Raw genomic sequence first — 19,859 nt, 5'->3', positions numbered from 1 at the left:
TAGGGAGAGAGAGGGTTATGACGTCTAACAAAAATCACCAGCTGGAATTGAACCATCAAAAGTTGTGACTATGCAGCATGAACTCTAAACATTCAGCTACCAAGGCACTCCAAATTCCTGTCGGCACTGTCAGCACTACAGTGTGGTCATTGTGCTTTTCTCTTAAAAGTCCACTACCTTCTTTTCATATTCATTTCTTATTGTGTGAGACTATGACCTCTCTCTCCTAAATGGTAAAGCAAATTAATTGTATTATCTTTACAATAGGCAGTGTTTTGAATTCACACTAAACAGAAACTTTTGTCCTACCGGCTGGGGGTATTTGAAAACAGGTTTCTTGTGTAGCTCAGCAAGAAATAAAGTCTGAGTAATTGTCCTCAAAAAATAGATGATTTCAAAAAGCTGTGAATGGGAAGCAGTACAATGAATATGGCATACAAAAACCACACTGTCACTCTGATCAAATCCCAAGCCTGTTTACTTCATAGCAAGCTTGAACATCTTTCTTCTTCCCCATTGCTTTGGCCACTGTCAGCTCTGAGGTTTAATGGCACCATTAAGAAGATCTGCCATTGGTCTCCAATTCCTGGCGACAGGCCCCTTTGTTCCCTTCTCAGCAAGACGTAGGCTCCGACCTAGAGGAGGCTCTCAAACTTGCAAAAAAGATGGATTACGGGCCCTAAAATAGAGCTGTGCACCTGTCGCCTAACATTTTCCAGCATGGACGCTCTTGGATCCAGTGACCGCACCAAATGTCACAAGAAGGGGATGCTGTGAGCACAAACCTGCCTAAAGCAGTTGGTAGCTTTCAAAACACAAAGGGGAGCCATAGAAGCTTTCACAAACAACTCTGGACTCCAAACATATGAGAACAAAGTCTTGATCAAGTTTTAAAATTGTGACAATGAAATGCCATACCCTACATACCGCCATAATATTGAGTTACATTGATGACACCCCACAACTGTGCAGCTGGAGACTGCTGGGTATTTTAGGGTAATACGGTCAGTGGGATGTGAGGGAGTGGCTGTGGCTTTCAGAAACACATTTTTATGCGTATATGCTATTTATGATTTATTTACACAGTTTCTCTATGAATTTGACTTCTGAACTGTTTTACCTGTGTTTAATGTGTGACTGCTGTGTGAGTCGCCCAAGAACTCCATGTTGTTTCTTTTCTTTTTCCTCCTGCTAGACATCCAGGAAGTGGTGTCATTCAGCACTGGCATACGCACAATCTTTCTGCTCAATTTGAAACCATTGAAACTTTTATTCTTAACAGGGCTGATTTGCATCCACTTTGCATTGACTTAATAAGCATCCAGGTGATCTGTTTCCTGTTTAGTCTGAACACACCTTCAGTAGTATTTGTGATAATCCAACAATCCTACAGTTCTTTAGAGCAAACATCAGGCATGTTGTTTCCTTTGTAAATGTCCTTGCACTGTCAATATGTGCTTTGATAAACATTAACACTAGAGTGGTGAATAATCAATTCAACTTAAGCCAATCTGCAGAAAATAAAGTGCGGACTATTTCAAAACAAGACATCTGATGATTACTTTGGGCTCTTGGATATTTTTTTTACATTTTTGTAATGTTTGTTAGACCAAACAATTTATTGATTAATGAATAAGAAAAATAATCGGCACATTAATCGATAATGAAGATAATTGTTAGTTGCAGCCTCAATGGACATGTGTGATTGCACATACCCAACATAATTAAAAGGCTACATTTGGCTGGTGTCAAGCTTGTACAGTAATACAGAGGCAGCATATTTAGGGGTGGATTTCAGTGATCAAATAAAACTTGAAAGTACATGAATCTTATTGAATAATTTCTACAACTTGTGTATGAAGATTCATCAACATCACAAAATATCTATCTAGTACTCAGTAACTCAGTTTGGACAAAAAAAGTCATGCTGTGACTTTACTCATTTGTGTCAGATAATTATTCAACAAAGTCAACTTTTAAAATGATGTGATGAATAATTTCTCTTTTGAAAAATAGATTTTTGTTCTGACCTCAGATGCTAGTGCCTTATTTAACAACTTCTTCTAGTTGAGTTGGCCATGTAATTAATATTCACAGAGTGTAAATCCTGATCATTCTTTGCACTGTGCAACTTTTTCCTCCATTGATCAGAAACATATTCACTCATTTCTTTCCCACAAAGAACCATTTATTCTTCACACATTTACTGAAAATTACAGTTTATTGAAAGGACACAGAAAGGTCATATAACACAGATACATGTAGCTAGGAGTTACTACTCAGTGCATGGCACATTCTCAGGGAGACGACCCATTGTGAGTCTTTGGCTCTTTGCCTCTGGAGTGTTAAAGGCAGAAAGAGTGCTGAAATATTAAATGTTGAACAGTTGGCCAGCCAACTTGAGCCTCTATATTTCAAAATGTGGAGGAGTAAATTAACCTTGCTACAATGAGTGACAAACAATATTCTAAGTTGGGTAGTAGTAGTAATAGTAGTAATAGTAGTAGTAGGAGTATTTTTTATTTGTCAATTGATATATTTATCACAGGATACAGTGTCAGACCTCACCAGTGCAAAGGGATTTTTCTAGAAAGATCACACATTTAGAAAGCAGTGTCCTCACTCAGAATAAAACTCAGATAAGTAAACAACAAATGAACAATCATGAAACAAGTTACCAGTGCCATTGCTACCTTTTAAAAAGAATTTCTAGAATGCATGCCATTTTACTATGGAGGTTTTCCAGATGACAGTTTGAAATTTTGACGATTCCAGTGTCTCAGCCTTCGCAAACAATGCTGATGCATGTGTGTGTGTAGCTGTGTGTGTGTGTGTGTGTGTGGGCGCACATATGTTTTTTGTGAGAGTGCGCAAGTGTGTGCTCTTAGAAAGATCCTTCAGGCAATGCAGGGGCTCTGCATTTTGGATAATATGCCGTCCGCTCAGTTGTATTCATGTGGCTTTGTCTTTTTGCTGCTGCCTCCCTCTGCCTCCTCGCTGTCGTCTGAGAGCTTTGTGTTGAATTTTCCAGTCTGCATTTGGCTCCTTTGCTGTTAGGTTCAGAAGATAAAGATTCATAATGAGCAAGACTGACACAATAATATTCCACAGTAGAATGAGGTGGTCCATAATCTCAGCAGGAAATGCTCCTAAGTATCTGTGGGATGCAAAGGGAGTAGAAATACGTATTTTCTTTAATTTAAAGACAGTACTAGACTATCATGATACTACTGTTAATACTGAGCTGTCTATTGCCATTACTGGGCATTATAATCAAGCAGTTTCTAATTCCTCTCTCAGTCATGGTTCTCACCACATGTTTCTCCCATTTTAATGGCTACTACTTCAGTTGATGCAGCCAAATGAAAGTGTTCCATTGAAAACTATTGTTCTGAACACTCATCATCCTCAAACAGGGGGACTGGAAAATTCACTATTGTTTGCAAGTTAGCTCCTCCACAGTAGCAGAAAGCTAATAGTGGATTAGGTTAGAAAGTTGCCAACATGTCTGACAAACATTTAGAGGACATCCCCCTTTTCCTAATGTTTAATGTTTTAAATCCTGTATTGTTTTACGTGCTTGCTTGGCAGCTGTAGTTTTTTCAAACTGCAGGATGTCGATCGTGCCGCTTGCTTGAAGTTGTGGTTTATCTGGTTTAGAAACAAAATGGGGACCCATTCATATAAACATTGCCCCATGGGACTGCTAAAGTCCTAAAATAACCTTTAAAAGGTCCAGTGTGTAATTAGGAGAAAGCATGTTGGCAAAAAAAATGGGATATAACATTCATAGGTATGTTTTCATTAGTGTATAATCACCTAACTATATGAATCAATTTGTTTTTGTTACCTTAGAATGAGCCGTTTTAATCTACAAAGGGAGTGGGTTCTGCTGCGTTGACAAACGAATCACTGGCTCTAGATAGGGCCTTTTGCATGTTTTGCAGTTTATCCAACACCATTGAGGCGAGTGGTATTCAGTTGGTTGCAATCTGCAACTTTACCGAATGATGCTCCTTTAAGTTTAACCCTGCTGCATTTATAGTGTGAGTATTGAAATTGTACACAAATTACAAGTTTAAAGAGCAACTTAAGATCCAGTTGTAGCTTGAACAACTTCATTTAAAAAAACACATTTTGGGTGGTAATTTGGAGTGTGGAGTACAAGGTAATGTGGTCTATAAGTCAACAACACTTGAATTTATTTGGAAAAAGGAAATAAGTGAAACGAAATACTATAGTTAAATGGCCCAGTTTTATGGTAAATTTAGTCATGTGAACTTGTTATGATGTATCAGGTTTTTAAATGCCCAAGGATTGGATCACAGGTACAGAGTCCTGCTGGTTTTTATTTTAACTATTGAGAAAATGAGTTACTCTTGGGAATGAATGCAATTAACTACCTGGTGGGGTGGAAAACCAGCAGCTCTGAGGGTTTATGACACCATTCTGACAGCAACAGCAGTCTGTTTACAGTTCATTGGCACATTGAAACACAATGTACCCTTACGTGTGTGTGTGTGTGTGTGTGTGTGTGTGTGTTTGGGGGATGTGTGTTCCTGTTATCCTGCTATTTTCATAAATACCTATCAACATTTTAAAGACAAAATGATGGGGCTCCAATATATTTTATTAATGGAATGCAATTTTCTTTGGTATTTTGAATAATTCCAGTTATTTTTGGCAACAACATGTTTAAGCACTGCACACAGGCACTAGAAACCAATTCCCCAAGCAAAGCATCTGTTTTGTGTTTACCAATGTCACTTTGGAGAATGCCTTAAGGCTTGCTGGCTGCTTGCAAATTATTATAACATCACTCTGCATGGCAGTGGGTTATAGTTCTATCACCTGGCTTGAAGCAAAACAAACAAAAAGAGGCAGCATGTAACTCGACATTTATCCCATCTCTTTCAGGGGAGCTTGAAGTAAACTTTGAATTTGACCATATCATTTGGAGGTTATGTGATTATAAAATACTGAGTAGTACATTTTTACCCCAAGTATGTACTGTGAGTGATTCAGTGACTGAGACTAGGTACTCAATGACTTTCACTTCCATCTGCAGGCAAAACATCTCTCACTTAATGTACTCTTGTGGCTTCTTGCCAACCTCAGTTACCGCCCACTTTGATGTGGGTTTGGGATTTTCCTTTTTTGTGTCTATCTTCTTTATCACCAGCAATCCCTTAAGGATATCCAAAAGTTTTAGTGGAAGAGTGGATTTTTGGAAAAACTTGCAACAGCTTTGTCAGTAGCAGCACTACCAATGTCAAGTTGATCTAAAACAAATGTAAGATATATCTGACAAAACTACAGCTACATAGGTACATGACTTTATTTTGACTTATGGTGTTCCGTATTTTTCACGGATTGGTACCATGTACTAGTATATACAATTTGGTAAAGATGAAGTAACCCTTTCCCTTGCACTATTTCATTGTGGCCGTCAGATAATATGTGGGTGCACGACAACTAACTAATTAACTGACTGCCACAGCAGGCAGATGGTTTTTATTTCTTGAAATATGTTAGCAACTAAAACAAATGCCCTCTACAATATATGAAAGATATTTTCTTTAGTATATTTAGATATTGAGCTCTACTTATTGTAAAATCCATTAACAAACAGCACAGGCCTAAAAATGTCTTTAGCAAACAGGCCAAATTCAACTATTTTAAGAATCCTAAAAAGAATCAAGAGATGACACACTTATTTTATTATCATTATTATTTAATTATTTACATGATTTTGAACAACTGAGTGCAGTATCTTTATGTATTTATTATTTTTGCTTTTCCTCACATTCACCTTTGTGATTTTTATATTCCAGCTGTGTTCTTCCACTCTCAACTTTTTAATGAATTCAGGAATGTCAGAAACAAACAATACTGATGCCACTGTGCTTCAGAGGTTTGCTCTATTGTTTAAGAATGCTAGGCTGAAGTATTATATTTTTGACTTCAAAAATGTTTACTCTCAAAGAATCTTGATAATAGTCTCAAGCAGGTACAGCTAGAATAAATATTGTTCAGGTTAGATTGCACACTGTGGCTTTAAAGCTTGCACAAAGAGAGAACAATGTTTTTTTCCTCCATGTTGCTGACATTATAGTTAATCTGGGTGAAAACTCCTTTGTGGGTATGTGGTGTTGGTCTGTCAGACTGTCGATGTGTAGGCCACATCGATAAGAGCTTCTTTGTCTGATCAGTCTACCAGGGGAGACTGAGTGAATAGACGAAAGCTTATTGTACAATATATCTCACCTAAAAGTGCAGATGTTGGTCTGGTTTATTTAAACCCTTATTTGCGCTGTACAATACAATACAACAGGTGCAAGATTACAAGAAATGCCCTTCCTTACAAAAACATTTGAACATAAGGGGAGATGTCACTCTGGTTCTCAGTCTCACAGTCAATCGAACATGAGAACACATAATGAAGGTAGAGTAGTGACAGGAATAGAGGGCACTTTAATGCAGATTGATCCACAGAGACCGAAATGCCAATCATTACTAATCAAATTATTTACTACACCATGGATGGCAAGTGCTGTGCATGAGGGATACCAACAGAAAGCAGGAAAAGCTAGTCGATTGTAGATTCAGTGCTGCAACACAATGTGAAAATTTACCAATTAATGAGGTAAAAAAAGATAACACTTAAAACAGTCATTAGCCTAACTGAGACGTTACAAGGCATTGCTTCTTATTTGTCAACTCTGCTACTGCTCCTAAAAAAAATTATATAACTTTAAAAAAGTGGAAGATGAAATAAATCATCTCTTGGGTTTTAAAAAAACATCCCTACTGTAGTAGTATATACATTGTTCACTAACTCAGATTTCTTTCTATTATTGTATTTTTTGCCAGTTTTGCATCTTGTGTTGATACAGAAAAGTACAAATGCCTTGGGGAATGAACTGCTTTTGACTTCAATAACATGTAACATATTATTTAGAGCTATTTCACTACATCTAATATAAAACAGAATACCATTATGTTGTACTGCTCTGAATCAGTGACACTGTCCACTCTTGTATTACATAAAAAAGCAGTTGTCAGACTCTCACTGAATATCTTTCTGGCACAAAACAAACCAGTGAAGTCAAATTTGCCCATTTGTAGAGATCTCTTTTGAAATATTCTGGTATTCTTGTGCAAATAGTTTGTGTGTCTAAAAATGGATCACTGCCACTTGGAATGCAAGACAGTTGCTCAGTTACAGAGTATTGCACTGCATTGAAATGAGATGCATTGTTTTGCCGTACCATCTGCCACTGCCAAACAGGTGTGACTCAATTCAATAATATGATGAGGGAGGCAGTTATGCATAGGATTTGGCAAAACATTGAATATAACATACTATAGGTGACATTTGTAAGATGTATATAAGGTTTTAGTAGATTGGTTGCCTTCTTTTAGAAATGTGATGTAGGTGTTGTTTATCTCTCTAAAACTCTGTATCATCTGCTTTGCTTTTTTCACTTCTTTGTGTCATACTGTTGTACACCAAGTTGAATCTTTTTAGGTTTTTAGTTGTCAGTCACTGTGTAGTCACACTGGGCTTGTTACATCTGTTTAGCCTTTCTTTCCTTTCCATGTCCTTTAAAACATACTTGTCATGCTACATGGTTTTCACATTTTGATAATGAGATTGTTGTGTATTGCAACAATTTATTTTTTTAAATAGCTATAAATAGTTGGCTTATTGTCTATCCCATGAAAAAGCAAGTTTTTATCTAAAGACCAAAACCAACAAAATATTTTACTGTGTAGCTGAAGAGTAGCCTATATGTAGCTTGTGCCTCTGTGCCATAGATCTCCATTGTTGTCTGAAAACACATCAATCAGCCACAGAGTTGCAATGGTTGACATGTTCCTTCATTATCATGAACACACATGCTGTAGTTTGTTTTGTGTTTTGAGTCTAAAATACACATCATAGACAGTGCTGTAAATACAAAGTACTGCACCAAATTAATCTGTGGCTGAAAATAGTCCCCAACAAAAAGCACTATTTACTCCTATTTGAGCAACATTTTATAAAACCTACAGTGTCCAGCTGTTTTAGGATATTACTTAGCGTTAAAGAAAAAAAATAAAATAAAAATTCAAATTTATGACCCATTTTTAAAAATTTCCGTCTTTAAATGGGCTTCGGACCGAGTTCCACATACAGGGTGGGGAAGTTAGAAAGTATTGTGAGATGAACTCACATGGGATTTGGTGACAGTAAGAAAAATATAGAGAAACACCAGCCTTATCCTGTAAGACATTTCTCCTGATTAACTGATTAAACATTTCACTGCAGCAGCAAGAATACATTTAGAAATGTCTGCATCTGTTATTATTTCCATATAAATTCAACTGATGCTCACCTGCTGTGGCTCTGGTATCTTTTTACTTTCCAGGGCTGATTCCTCCGTCTGATTCTGGAAACAGTCGCCCCCGGCCTATAGGAGTAGAGAAAATATCTCAGTGCAGTGTAGGGAGTACATGCTGGGAAGATGTGTCAACTTCCCAGCTGTGTGTATTCAATGCAGACGCATCCCATGAATACACCCATAACTTATGATTTTAGACAAAAAAAATCTAGTATAATTGTCTTTTTCCACAGCCATAGAATCATCCAATTAACTTTTTCATTTCAAATCCTTTACTGTACATACATAAAAAAAACATTTTTTATGCATGTAAATTAAATGTGTAGTTAATGTGCCCCTTAAGGGACAAATTTAAATTTTTAATTGAAATTTATGTAATTAATTTAGGTAAACTGTTTACAAGTGAACTGGATAAAAAATATGAGTATTACAGTTTTCTAGTGATTAAACTATTATGCAATATATTAGTCAATTAGCAGCAGATTAATCAACAGCAAAACTAACTGAATGATTGATAATTATAACGCGAAGAGCAAAAATGCCCAACATTTGTGAGGATTGGCTGCTTTTCTCCGTTTTTTACAGTATCATGGTGAATTGAATACCCTTGGGTGTTGGGCTGTTGAAAAAAAACTCAAGCAATTTGAAGATGTCACCAGGGGCACTTAGAACTTGAGATACTTTTCTTTGAGACATTTTTCATCACTTTCTGACATTTTATAGACTCAACGATCAATCAAGAAACAATCAATACAGAAAATAATCATTAGTTGTAGTGGATGTGTTATTTTTTTTACTGATTTGTACACATGGCTAATAGCAATGTCAGTCTTTTCCCTGCTGTGATAAACCTGAAGCCATTTGGCGTCCATGGTAATAATTTTGCTCACATATAACAGCAGGACCAAATTAACCATTGTTTTGGCCCTTATAATATAGCTCCATACAGGATGAACACTGAACATTGTCATTGAAAAATCTCCATTAATTGCTCCTCTCTTATCTTATTTGGTAAATTGAGAATTACTTGCCTGAAGGACCTGCTGAAAAATATTTGGATGCATTTCATTTCATAAACGATGAGTGATGAATGAAGGTGAATGTCTGGATGCTTCCTACCACCATGAGAGAATCTCAGGCCTAATGCATTCTGTATGAAATATATGTATCAAACTGTTAAGTATCAGGTCTGTCTATGAAATCATTCATTAGAGTACAGCAAACTTATCACATTTCATTTTCAAACTGAAGCACAGACTGCAAGTTATACACGTTCCTACAAACTGTCTCTCCTCATTTCCTGCCAGCCTATGGGGAGAGGAGGACGGGGGAGATGTGGTGGTGTTCACGAGCAAACACAATATCTGAGTCTCTGTTTCAAATATGTCTCCTCTTATCTGTATCAGAATGTTTCTTCCTCTTGCTGCAGCATTTTCACAACCCTGCCAAAATTATATAATCAATTATGGGACACCAGTGAACATTGTTTTTGGCACGATTTCATTAAAGAAAAATCTCTTTGACACGGTTTCCACAGAGGGTAATTTCCTCTTTGGGTGGCACCTCTCCATACTCTCCTGTCTCCAGTGGTCTATCAAGTTATATCTGTAATAGTTCTTGAAAGCCACTTGTCAGAAATCCTTATGGGCCCTGTTCACTATCCCTGCTTTCTCCAAATCCTCTTGGTTTTGACAGGGTTGGAGATACTCATTCGGAGCCTCCCTGATAACTGATTGCTCACAGTTCCCTGAATCTTACAGAAGCAAGTCTGTGAGGTACTAAAGTCCCTCACAAAAAAATCTGAATAGGAAAGGTCAGTGACTGAAAGCAGTTATTGAGGTAGGAAAGAATGAAGCAAAGTGTCAGCGAGGCACTCAGCTCCCTCAAATGCTCCAATGAAGATCTTCAGTGTAAAACTATGTTTGCACTGGGCAAGTGCAATTGTGAGTTAAAAGCTCTCTGAAGCGAGTGTGACTGTGCAAATTCTATCTTCACTGCAACTACAGTACTCTACCATGCAGTTGAAGTTAAAATGTATTGCTAGAATCATTGTTGGGGATTTAAGGCTGCAACAAACTATTATTTTAATTCACTGATTCACTGTCAGATTGTTTTTTTAGTTATTTAATTAAGTTCTCAAAACCCAGGGTCTTCAAAATGCATATTTTAGACCAAAACCCAAAGACATTCAATTTTCAACGATAAAAAAAAAAAAAAACTGCAAATACTCAAATTTCAGTAGAACTGGAATTCGAGAATGTTTAATAATTTACTTAAACATTAAAATACATTTTCAGTATAGCCATTTTTTTCTGTTCTAATCCAGTAATTATTTCAGCTCTAAAACACTGTAAAAGTGTATAATTATACCCCATGGCAAGATATGGATAATAATAATTGGTATTTTTAATATTGAAAAATGCCCATTACAACTTCCCAGTGGACAAGTTGAAGGGTTCATATAATGTTTTAGCTTATATAAGCGATGATCAAAATAGCTGGTGATTATATTTCTGTCAATTGACTAATCAATAAGTCAACTAATCGATTCCACCCTACTTGTTACCTTCATCTATTTACAGTCAATGTCTGATATACCACAAGTCGCTAAACTACATCTACGATCATGTTAGTTTTTTAGAGGTTGTAGGAGAGTTTTTCAGAGTTTGTCTTCAAATAACTTCTTTTCGCTGTCCGACAATCTAAACCCCAGAAATATTTAACTTAAAAATATATAAAAAGAGTGAAGCAGCAAACCACTTGCGCAGCAGATCTGTGTAGCACTGTAGTTTGCAGTGTAATAAAAAAAAGTTTGTGTATGAAGTGTATCTGTGTTCTACGACGGAGTATTAGGGCCAGACTAAGACAGATTTTTTTTTGTGGAAATTACGAGAATAAAGTCATAATATTAGGTCTACGAGAATAAAGTTGTAACATTACGAGAATAAAGTCGTAATAATACGTGAATAATATCAACCAAGACAGCAGCCTCAGCCTGAAGCCCAGTAGCTGCTGGTTGTCTCAGTCGTACCGTACGGTCAACATGTAAACTAACGTATTTCATGAATTTCGTCGTTAAACCAGTTTTGCTGGCTGAGCCAACAGGCTGTCAGTGCTCATAAAAAATTTACTGACTTTATTCTTCGTAATGTTTAACGACTTTATCTTGCAATTTGTATGACTTTTATTCTCGCAATATTATGAAGTTTTATTCTCGCAATATTATGATTTATTCTTCGCAATATTATGACTTTATTCCTCCGTGTATGTTGCGACTTTATTCTCGCAATATTAATGACTTTATTCTCGTAATGTTATGAACTTTATTCTCGTAGATTAATATTATGGCTTTATTTCGTAATATTACGACTTTCATTCTCGTCATGTTACGACTTGTATTCTTTGGTCCATGTTACGACTTTTTCTCATAGACCCTAATATTATGACTTTATTCTCGTAAACTATAACTTATTTAACAAAAAAATATTTTTTTTCTCTTAGTATGGCCCCCCCCCCCCTTATACTCCGTCCGTCGTGAAGTTTAGAAGAAGCTGCAGCACAAACAAGGGTGTGGAGCAGAATGAGGACCTCACTGGCTGTAAGTAAAAAGAACAGTAAGGAACAGTGGGGGTGTAGACAAGGGCCAGTGAATTCAATATTATTCTACACCAGGTTTGACACAGCCAGCCAATGCCCTGTACTGCCACCCGTTCACGTTCCCATCATTAGAGCTGTAGCGTCTTTTTTCTTTTCCACCTCCAACCCCATTTTCGCATCTCCATTCCCACACTTTTGGCACCCGAAACGATGCAGCCTGCAACTCTCCCACCACCTGGGGCCCCTCCCTTGTCTTTTTTCACCTTGAGGGAGGTGAGGATGGAGCTGGGGAGCCTATGCCCTTGGTACAGCCCAACAGGCCCAGATGGCATCTGTCCAAGACTCGCTTAGGGGACTGTAAGCCCAAACTGAGTGAGCCTCCTCGAGTATACAACTGGGGAGGGTCCCCCGTTGCTGTGGAAAACATCATGACTTGTACCGGTACCCAAAAGTAGGGGCACCTGGACAAAGAATTAATGACTACAAGTCGTGCCTCACATCACACAACAATGAACTGGAGCATCATATTTCTCCGCCTACTGAGATCCACATGTCAAACTGCACTATCCTCTGCGAGTTTGCATACCAGGAACACATTGGAGTGGATGATGCTGTCCTCTACATGCTCCACCAGGCCTAACTCTCCCACCTGGATGAACCAGTTGGTTATGTGAGGATTACTGTTCGTTTGATTTTTGAAGGAAGTGTTATCTTCCCTGTTCACACTGTACCATTAGCAGATTTAATAACTAACTCTGAGTCCTGGCCACATCCAGAAATACTCCAGATGACACTGCCTATTGTGGCGTGTATCAGTGCTTGGGAGGAGGTGGACTCAACTGAGGGAGTGGTGGAGAGAGAACACACAAAGAAAGGTGCAGGCCATCCTTGACCAATGTCCCTGCCACCCCCTTTCACATCATTCGTGTGGGCTAGAAACAGCCACAGAAGTGGATGCCCTCAATTTGCTTCACTGCAGGACTGATCTATGCTATCTATCTTATCCTATCTATCTATCATCCTATCTATCTATCTATCTATCTATCTATCTATCTATCCTCACATTTGAGAAGCTTGAAGCATGAAAGGTTTTGCATTTTTGCTCAATAAATGACTGGAATAATTGAAAATCAAACTCTACTGTTGATCATTTAATAGACTAGCACTAAGGATAATGGTAATGTGAAATAACTGATTAAACAAAATGATAACTCTAAAAGTTAACTAGATGAAAACTACTGGAATGTACCATCAAGCTGAAACTTTCCAATTAATGGACTTAATGAAGGCACTTGGAGTAAAGGTGGCTTGTTTGATTTCTGATGAGGGACTTGAGCATGAATTCAGTGAACAGATGAACCTCATGGATACAGGCCCTTAGGTCACATAGGCCATTACAGTTTAATTACTCTAAAGGCTCACCTTTTCCATCTGGCACTCTTTAACTCCGCCACTCTCTCTCCTCATTACTCCGATGTTCACGGGTGATTTACTGGCTGTGACAATTCTCTGAACTTTAGAGATATCCTGTAGAAAAAAAGAACATTTCAACTTGGGGTTAAAAATAAAATGTGTAAATGGCTTGTTGATGAAGCAGTGTCTCTGGGGTTCTTGAAAAGTACACAGTTCTGACACAAATGTTAATAACTGTTTAATTTATACTTATTCAGATTATTTACTTGTAGTAAATAAATTATGGCTGGGATGACTATTTCATAACAGGCAGCAGGAAGGGCAAAAGAAACAGCTGACAAATTAAAAAGAGAATTATTAAAATACTAAGCCTTGGAGGTTAACCCAGTAATATTCAACCATCACATATCCAGTAAAAAGAGCAAAAAACTTTTCTTACTAATTCATATTTTTGCACAAATAGTTTTTCAGTTCGAACTACTGCAGTTAGAAGCCTCCACTCCCACCACCACATCGGCTGTTTCTGAAGTCTGGTTTACAAATGAGGCTTAAAATAAGTAAAACAATTCTCATCTAAAACTAAGAGCTGCTGTGATTATAAAATTTATATTATGCCGGTTATATTCAAATACATGTCTACAGCCATATTAGGGTTCTGTGAGGCTGTACTTAGGCACTGCTGATGTTAGCTAACATCAGCATGCTAACATGCTCACAAGTATAATGTTTACCATGTTCACCATCTTGTTAGCATGCAAACATCTGCTCATAGCACTAAATATAACATATACTGTAGCTAAGGTTAAAGGAAATGGAATTAGTTTTGCATGCAAGGTTAACCCAATTGATTATAATTCATCCAGAAGAGAACATACGTAGATATCTCTACAAAATATCATGGTAATCTATCCAATTGTAATAGAGATATTTCAGTCTGGACTACATTGGTGGATCTACTGACAGACCAACATTGCCACCCATAGAGCCATGCTGCTAGCGTGCCTAAAAATGTATTCCCTTAATGTAAACTGTGTCCCTCCAAAGTCACATAATTGAGTTAGAAATATTTGGTCAACTGTGTTTTTCCATGTTATTAGACAATGATATCAGTCAATAAATGTTCCTTTATTTGTCACAAAGGGAATGAATATGCACATTTGTTACGTGTCTAGTTATCCAGGTTTTAAAAGCAAAAAGCGACCAGGCCCAATTATCTTTGTTTTAGTGTGGTTCGGATCTGATTTTGTCTGCCAACTGACTTGGAGGTGCCGGATGTTGGACTTTCAAACCGGCATGCAACTGACGTCTGTATAAACATACCCAGATTAGCCCTGACTGAAAAATAAGCCTAATTCTGGGAGGTAGATTTAGGATTTACGACTATGAGAGCATATGATGGACAATGAGGTTTCAGTGGCGTGACCTCCTGCAAAAACAGCCAAGGCAACATCTAGATAGTGGGAGGAAAACAAGACGGACAGTCAGAGATGAAAAGGTTGTCTCTGGAGATAGTAGAGCAATCTATATCACTGCCACCTGAAATGATGTCTGTATGAGAAAGCATGACTCTTGCAAGGTTGATGTACTTTGAATCCATGGATAAAGAAATGCTCTATTCTAGGGGCCAAAAATTGTGAATAAAAAATAGATTTCAGAAGGTTTACATGGGCGGATTCAGTCAACTTTTTTCCATCACCTACTAGAATTTGTCATTCGAATAGGAGTGAGTAAGGCTATGGCCACAATCTAACTGGAAACTTCTCTGCCAAGCTTCTTGACAGAGCCCTGGGTGTGTGTGTACTTCTTATTGTCTCAATATAGTCTTAACATGGCTGGAAATAAAATTCCTAGTCTGTTTTGCATAATATTTCTGAGCCATGGTAGCAACATTTTATCATTTATGCGCACTTGCTGGCAGTAAGATATAATCACTTAGAATATATTTCAAACCATGACTTCATCAGAAATGTCCATGGTAAATAGGGTCATGGATGTATATAACTTGAGAATGACATAATTCAACCATGGGGTTTCCATTCGGATACAAGACATACAGTATTATACTGGAAACTTATACATCAGAAAATGACCCAGTGCCAGTGTTGTTGTGCTGTCATCCTTTATAGTAGTTGAGGCTATTTATTGGAGAGAGGTATAATTGGCCCTTCCACTTATAAATGCTCATTAGCATCCATATCGACCGCCTCCCTTTGCAAATTGTAATATATAATTCTTATTCAAAAATGAATGTATGATAGAAATGTTTGAAAATTTGGCATCAACAGATCTCAAGTGCAAAAATAAAGTTAGTGGATATTCTTAGCCTGCAGGATCCCTGACCGTTATTTAAATCAGTTTCCAAACTACACTGTATGTGATGGAGAATGTTTTCTGCCCTGAGTACAGAAAGTAACTTCTGCTTGACCATCTTGCATAGGGAATGTTGACATTATTTTGGGGCTGCTCAAGTTCTCACCCACAATGAGGTACTGACTACTCACTTCTCCAGCCATGGAATGGACAGCTACTTGCACTTGGAACAATCTGTTCAAGCTAACTGTACCGCTTATGTACAGGCCATTGGCTCATGTAGGCATTGAGACCAAATCTCAATACTAGAAAGGCCAGCCTGTCAATTGACATGTTCTGAAATATCTCAACATTTACAAGTGGTACAGAAAATGTACATCTTTAACTTTTTTTTCATATCATACATGGGTATTTTTTATTTCACTAAATACCTAATATTTGGACAGCCTTTTTAAAAAGCTTCCAGACACAATCATTTTGAAATAATTGAACAGTATAAAACAAAAGTAATATAAGAAATGATGCTTGGATCAGATACTGTATTTTTTTTCCTGCTGCCTACCACATATTTCTAGTAAGCACAAAACAGTAAAAGATAAACTAAGTTTGTACAGCAGATACTTCTCCAAAAGGAACTGTCTGTCTGCTGTAGCCAGTCTTCTGCAAAAGACTAGTACATAGTACCTTCCTTAACTGGGTCAAAAGTGGTCTCTTGAGAGCTTAAAGCAAGACGGTTGCAAGATGAACACAAGCAGTCTTAACCTGTCACTGTCAAACTATATTCTTACTTTGTCAGCTGAAACAACATCTTTTTAGGCAGGTTCAGTGAAATTGGCTTTACTTCTGGAAGTGACCACTTTTGGGTGAACATTTCTTGCATTATTTCTTGTCTTTTGACAACATCCATCAAAAGCTGCAGAATTTTACAGTATAGCAATGGAAGAACGGAGGCACTTAATAAGCTCTTCTGTCTCCATGAGGTCTCCAGTGGAAACTGGATGAAGTTCTTAAACTGAGAACATTTTATTATCAGTTGTGTTTAATTGAACATAATGGGTTTGCCTTCTTAAAATACAAACATTTTTCTTTTTCTACCAAACTGTGAAAGTTTAATATCTAAGAAGAATCTAATTAAAAAGAGCTTTATCACCATTACTTAAGCGGACTTCTTAGTAAGGTTTCTCATATTTTTTCCATGACGCAAATGTTATTCTTCTGTCCAAATTCAGCTGATAAATATCTTCAAGCTACTCTTTCTGCACTGTCAACCACCTACTATCTCCTCCCTGCATGGCAGAGATGAATATCCTGTCGATTTATATAGACAAGGAAACAATCATAAAAGTAAATAGTAAGTGCTGAGAGCAGAGCAATGAAATGCCTAATTTCTCCTCCGGCACAGTGCTCCGAGCATCTAAGACATCATCTCCCATTACTCTGATGAAAATTGCATGCTATCGGACCACAAGACTTGGCTCTTTCCCTGAGACTGTTAAATATGAAGCAACTTCCACTTCAATCTTGCTGATCTCTGCATCCTCACACTAATGAATCTTTCACCAGCAAGAAGAGCTTTGTCTGTGTGTGTGTGTGTCTGTGTGCATGTGTGTGTGTGTGAGAGAGTCAAGGTCTGGAGGAGTCTTATCTGTAGCATCTAACAGAGCTTAAGGCCCATTATGTTCACTCAAACTACGAGCGTGAAGCTCAAAGTGGTGTCAGTGAGTGCTTGAACAAACATTCTTGCACTTACCCACTTTGGATTTCAAAAACACAACGCGGATTTTAGTCCAAGTGTATTCCGGAAACTCAAATGTATGTTTTATTACTGAGTTAGTGGAAAGGCCTCCTCCATATGTTAGAAGCTTTGGAGCATTTTTTTTTCTTTCTACATTATAGTGCCATCATACCCTGCTGTGTGCAAAATAATTCCCTTTTGATTACCAACAATAATTAGCATATGATTAGCCATGCATTTTCAGAAATATTAACATGTCTAACTGAATGCATTCAGCTACAATTCACTTCAGGTTCAAAACCATACAACAGAAAGGATGTAATAATAACACTGAGCATTTTCATGCTGTTAATGAGCATAATGAGGAACACCAAATGGCCATCAAAGCGCCAAGTTCTTGACATCTGCCTCTCTGTTAGTGGATTGTTACCTAACTTCTTAACTGTGGGCTGTCTGGCTCTTTTATGCACAGTAAGTGCTATTGTGTGTTGTTTTTTACTACTTAATTTGAGATAAATTTGGCACTGATTTAAATGAGATTTGACCCACCTCCACATGCACAGGCAGAGTGGACAGATGGAGCACCCCAGTAATCTTTACAGTGAGGGCGCCCTCAGATTTATCAGACAGCCTGTCAAAGTGTACAGCGGCTACAGGAGATAATGGAGCTAGCAACTGCTCACAAGTGGAGTGCTGCTATTTGTATGCTAATGAAGTGGGAAGTATAAACTTCATTAGCATAGAAAAATCAACCCACACTTACCTTTACTTTTCCTTTACTTGTCTTTTCTTTTGTGAGATGCTTATTTTTCCCATGTGTTTGCATTTATTTGGCCCACATTAATGGAAGGAGGAAATACACACTTGTTATAATGGGATCATTCTGTTTTGCTGCAAGAGTTTAAATGTGGACAGAATGTGTCATTGACAGAATATGTTTTCTGTAATGCCACAGCAAAGGGACAGTGGCAACACTGGTGGGGATGATAAGAAATAAAGAAAACAAAAAAAAAATCCCCTAAGTGGCATGTCAAATCTCTTCAGCACCCACGAAAGAGACGCAGAGTAAATTGTGACTGCTTCGAGGAGAGAAAAGCCTCTTAAAGACAGAATTACTCACCAGGATCATGGTAGATAAGGCACTGCGGTGCTGTGGCCAACTTGATGATTTCAAAGTGACTGCAGTGACTGCTTTTCAGAAATCAGAACAAACCCAATCTCTGATTGAGGTTGACATGTCTGCTTGGTAGGGGGGGAATAAAGAAACAAAAATGATGTGTATATTCTGCTGCATTTCAGTTGTATTTTGTTGGTGTATAAAAATGTTGTTCTGTATCAGTCAGAATTGGTTGTTTTTGAAGACAAAAAGGTATTGACTGGGTAAACACTTGACATTAGTCCTAAAATGTCAGTGTGTTCCACTAGCAAAACAAAAGCAATATCTACACTGAAGACATAATCCTATTTTTTACAATGAATCCTCTTGGCAGTCACTTTTTTTTTTTTACTCCTAAAAGGGATTAAATCCCAAGCCTTTAGTTGAGTCTACTGTGACCTTGACTTTGAGAGGCTCCAAACAAAGACTGTGTCACATTGAGTTAATCTTTTCATAGAGAACAAATTTTAAGTTTAATATACCAAGACTCCCATAGTGCCATCAAATAATTTGGCTTTCCTTCCAAAGCTATCACACCATATATAAAGACTGACATAAATTACTTAGAATGGTGCTTGATTTAGACATGTTATTATTCTGAACAACCTCTGGAATCGTGTTTGCCCAACTGTTATATTTGGTAGTAATTATTTCCTGGGCTATTTCTCTCTGGAGAGTGATACTCAGGGAATCAGATTGACAAATAGCCACTTGAAAAGGAGGTAATAATCGGCTAACACTTAAATTCATATCGCAGACAGTGCATTATGTGCGCTCTGATGCGCGGTGAGGTGAATATTTTGGCAGTTATATTCCATGATGTCACCATGCTGGGAGTTACAGTGTGAAATGAATTTCAATTTGAAAGTGTTTACAGAGAGAGGAGAGGGGAAAAAACAGCAGCCTGCTTTATCTTATCTGAAAAGTCAGAGCGAAAATTATACTACACCATTACAGAGGCAAATCCCAAATCCAACTTCCTTCCCATTTTCAATTTACAAAACAAACGTATATTATTTTCACCCTAAGACATTGTAACTGCTGTGTTTAAACTGGGGTCACAGAAAATTGACCAGATATTGCAAGGCAAAATCAGCACAGATACTTTGACATGTCAGAGCAGAAGAAAACCACAGGTGTAATTAATAAGATTAATAAAGGCTGCACTCACATTTAGCTGTACTTGTTCCAGGGCAATGCTATTTTGCATGGTGGCTCTCTGACATGGCCTACTGATACACTTAAATAGAACAGAGCCATT

At 37.6% G+C, this 19,859-nt stretch overlaps 1 protein-coding gene across 1 annotated transcript in view; it reads right to left on the bottom strand.

The window, feature by feature from the left end:
* Positions 1 to 2,202: 2,202 nt before the first annotated feature.
* luzp2 (leucine zipper protein 2) overlaps positions 2,203 to 19,859 on the bottom strand; it is a 138,918-nt gene continuing 121,261 nt past the window's right edge. The window contains exons 10-12 of the mRNA XM_035652223.1: positions 13,407 to 13,511; positions 8,382 to 8,456; positions 2,203 to 3,050 (exon numbers count right to left, since the gene is read on the bottom strand). Of these exons, the coding sequence (XP_035508116.1) occupies positions 2,943 to 3,050; positions 8,382 to 8,456; positions 13,407 to 13,511 (288 nt within the window). The 3' untranslated portion in view covers positions 2,203 to 2,942. The remainder of the gene's footprint in view (positions 3,051 to 8,381; positions 8,457 to 13,406; positions 13,512 to 19,859) is intronic.

Source organism: Morone saxatilis, unplaced genomic scaffold, assembly GCF_004916995.1.
Source record: "Morone saxatilis isolate NCDOM2014 unplaced genomic scaffold, NCSU_SB_2.0 Contig11, whole genome shotgun sequence".
Taxonomy (NCBI): domain Eukaryota; kingdom Metazoa; phylum Chordata; class Actinopteri; family Moronidae; genus Morone; species Morone saxatilis.
The sequence above is the reverse complement of the archived record's forward strand: the minus strand, read 5'-3'. Positions and strand labels throughout refer to the sequence as shown.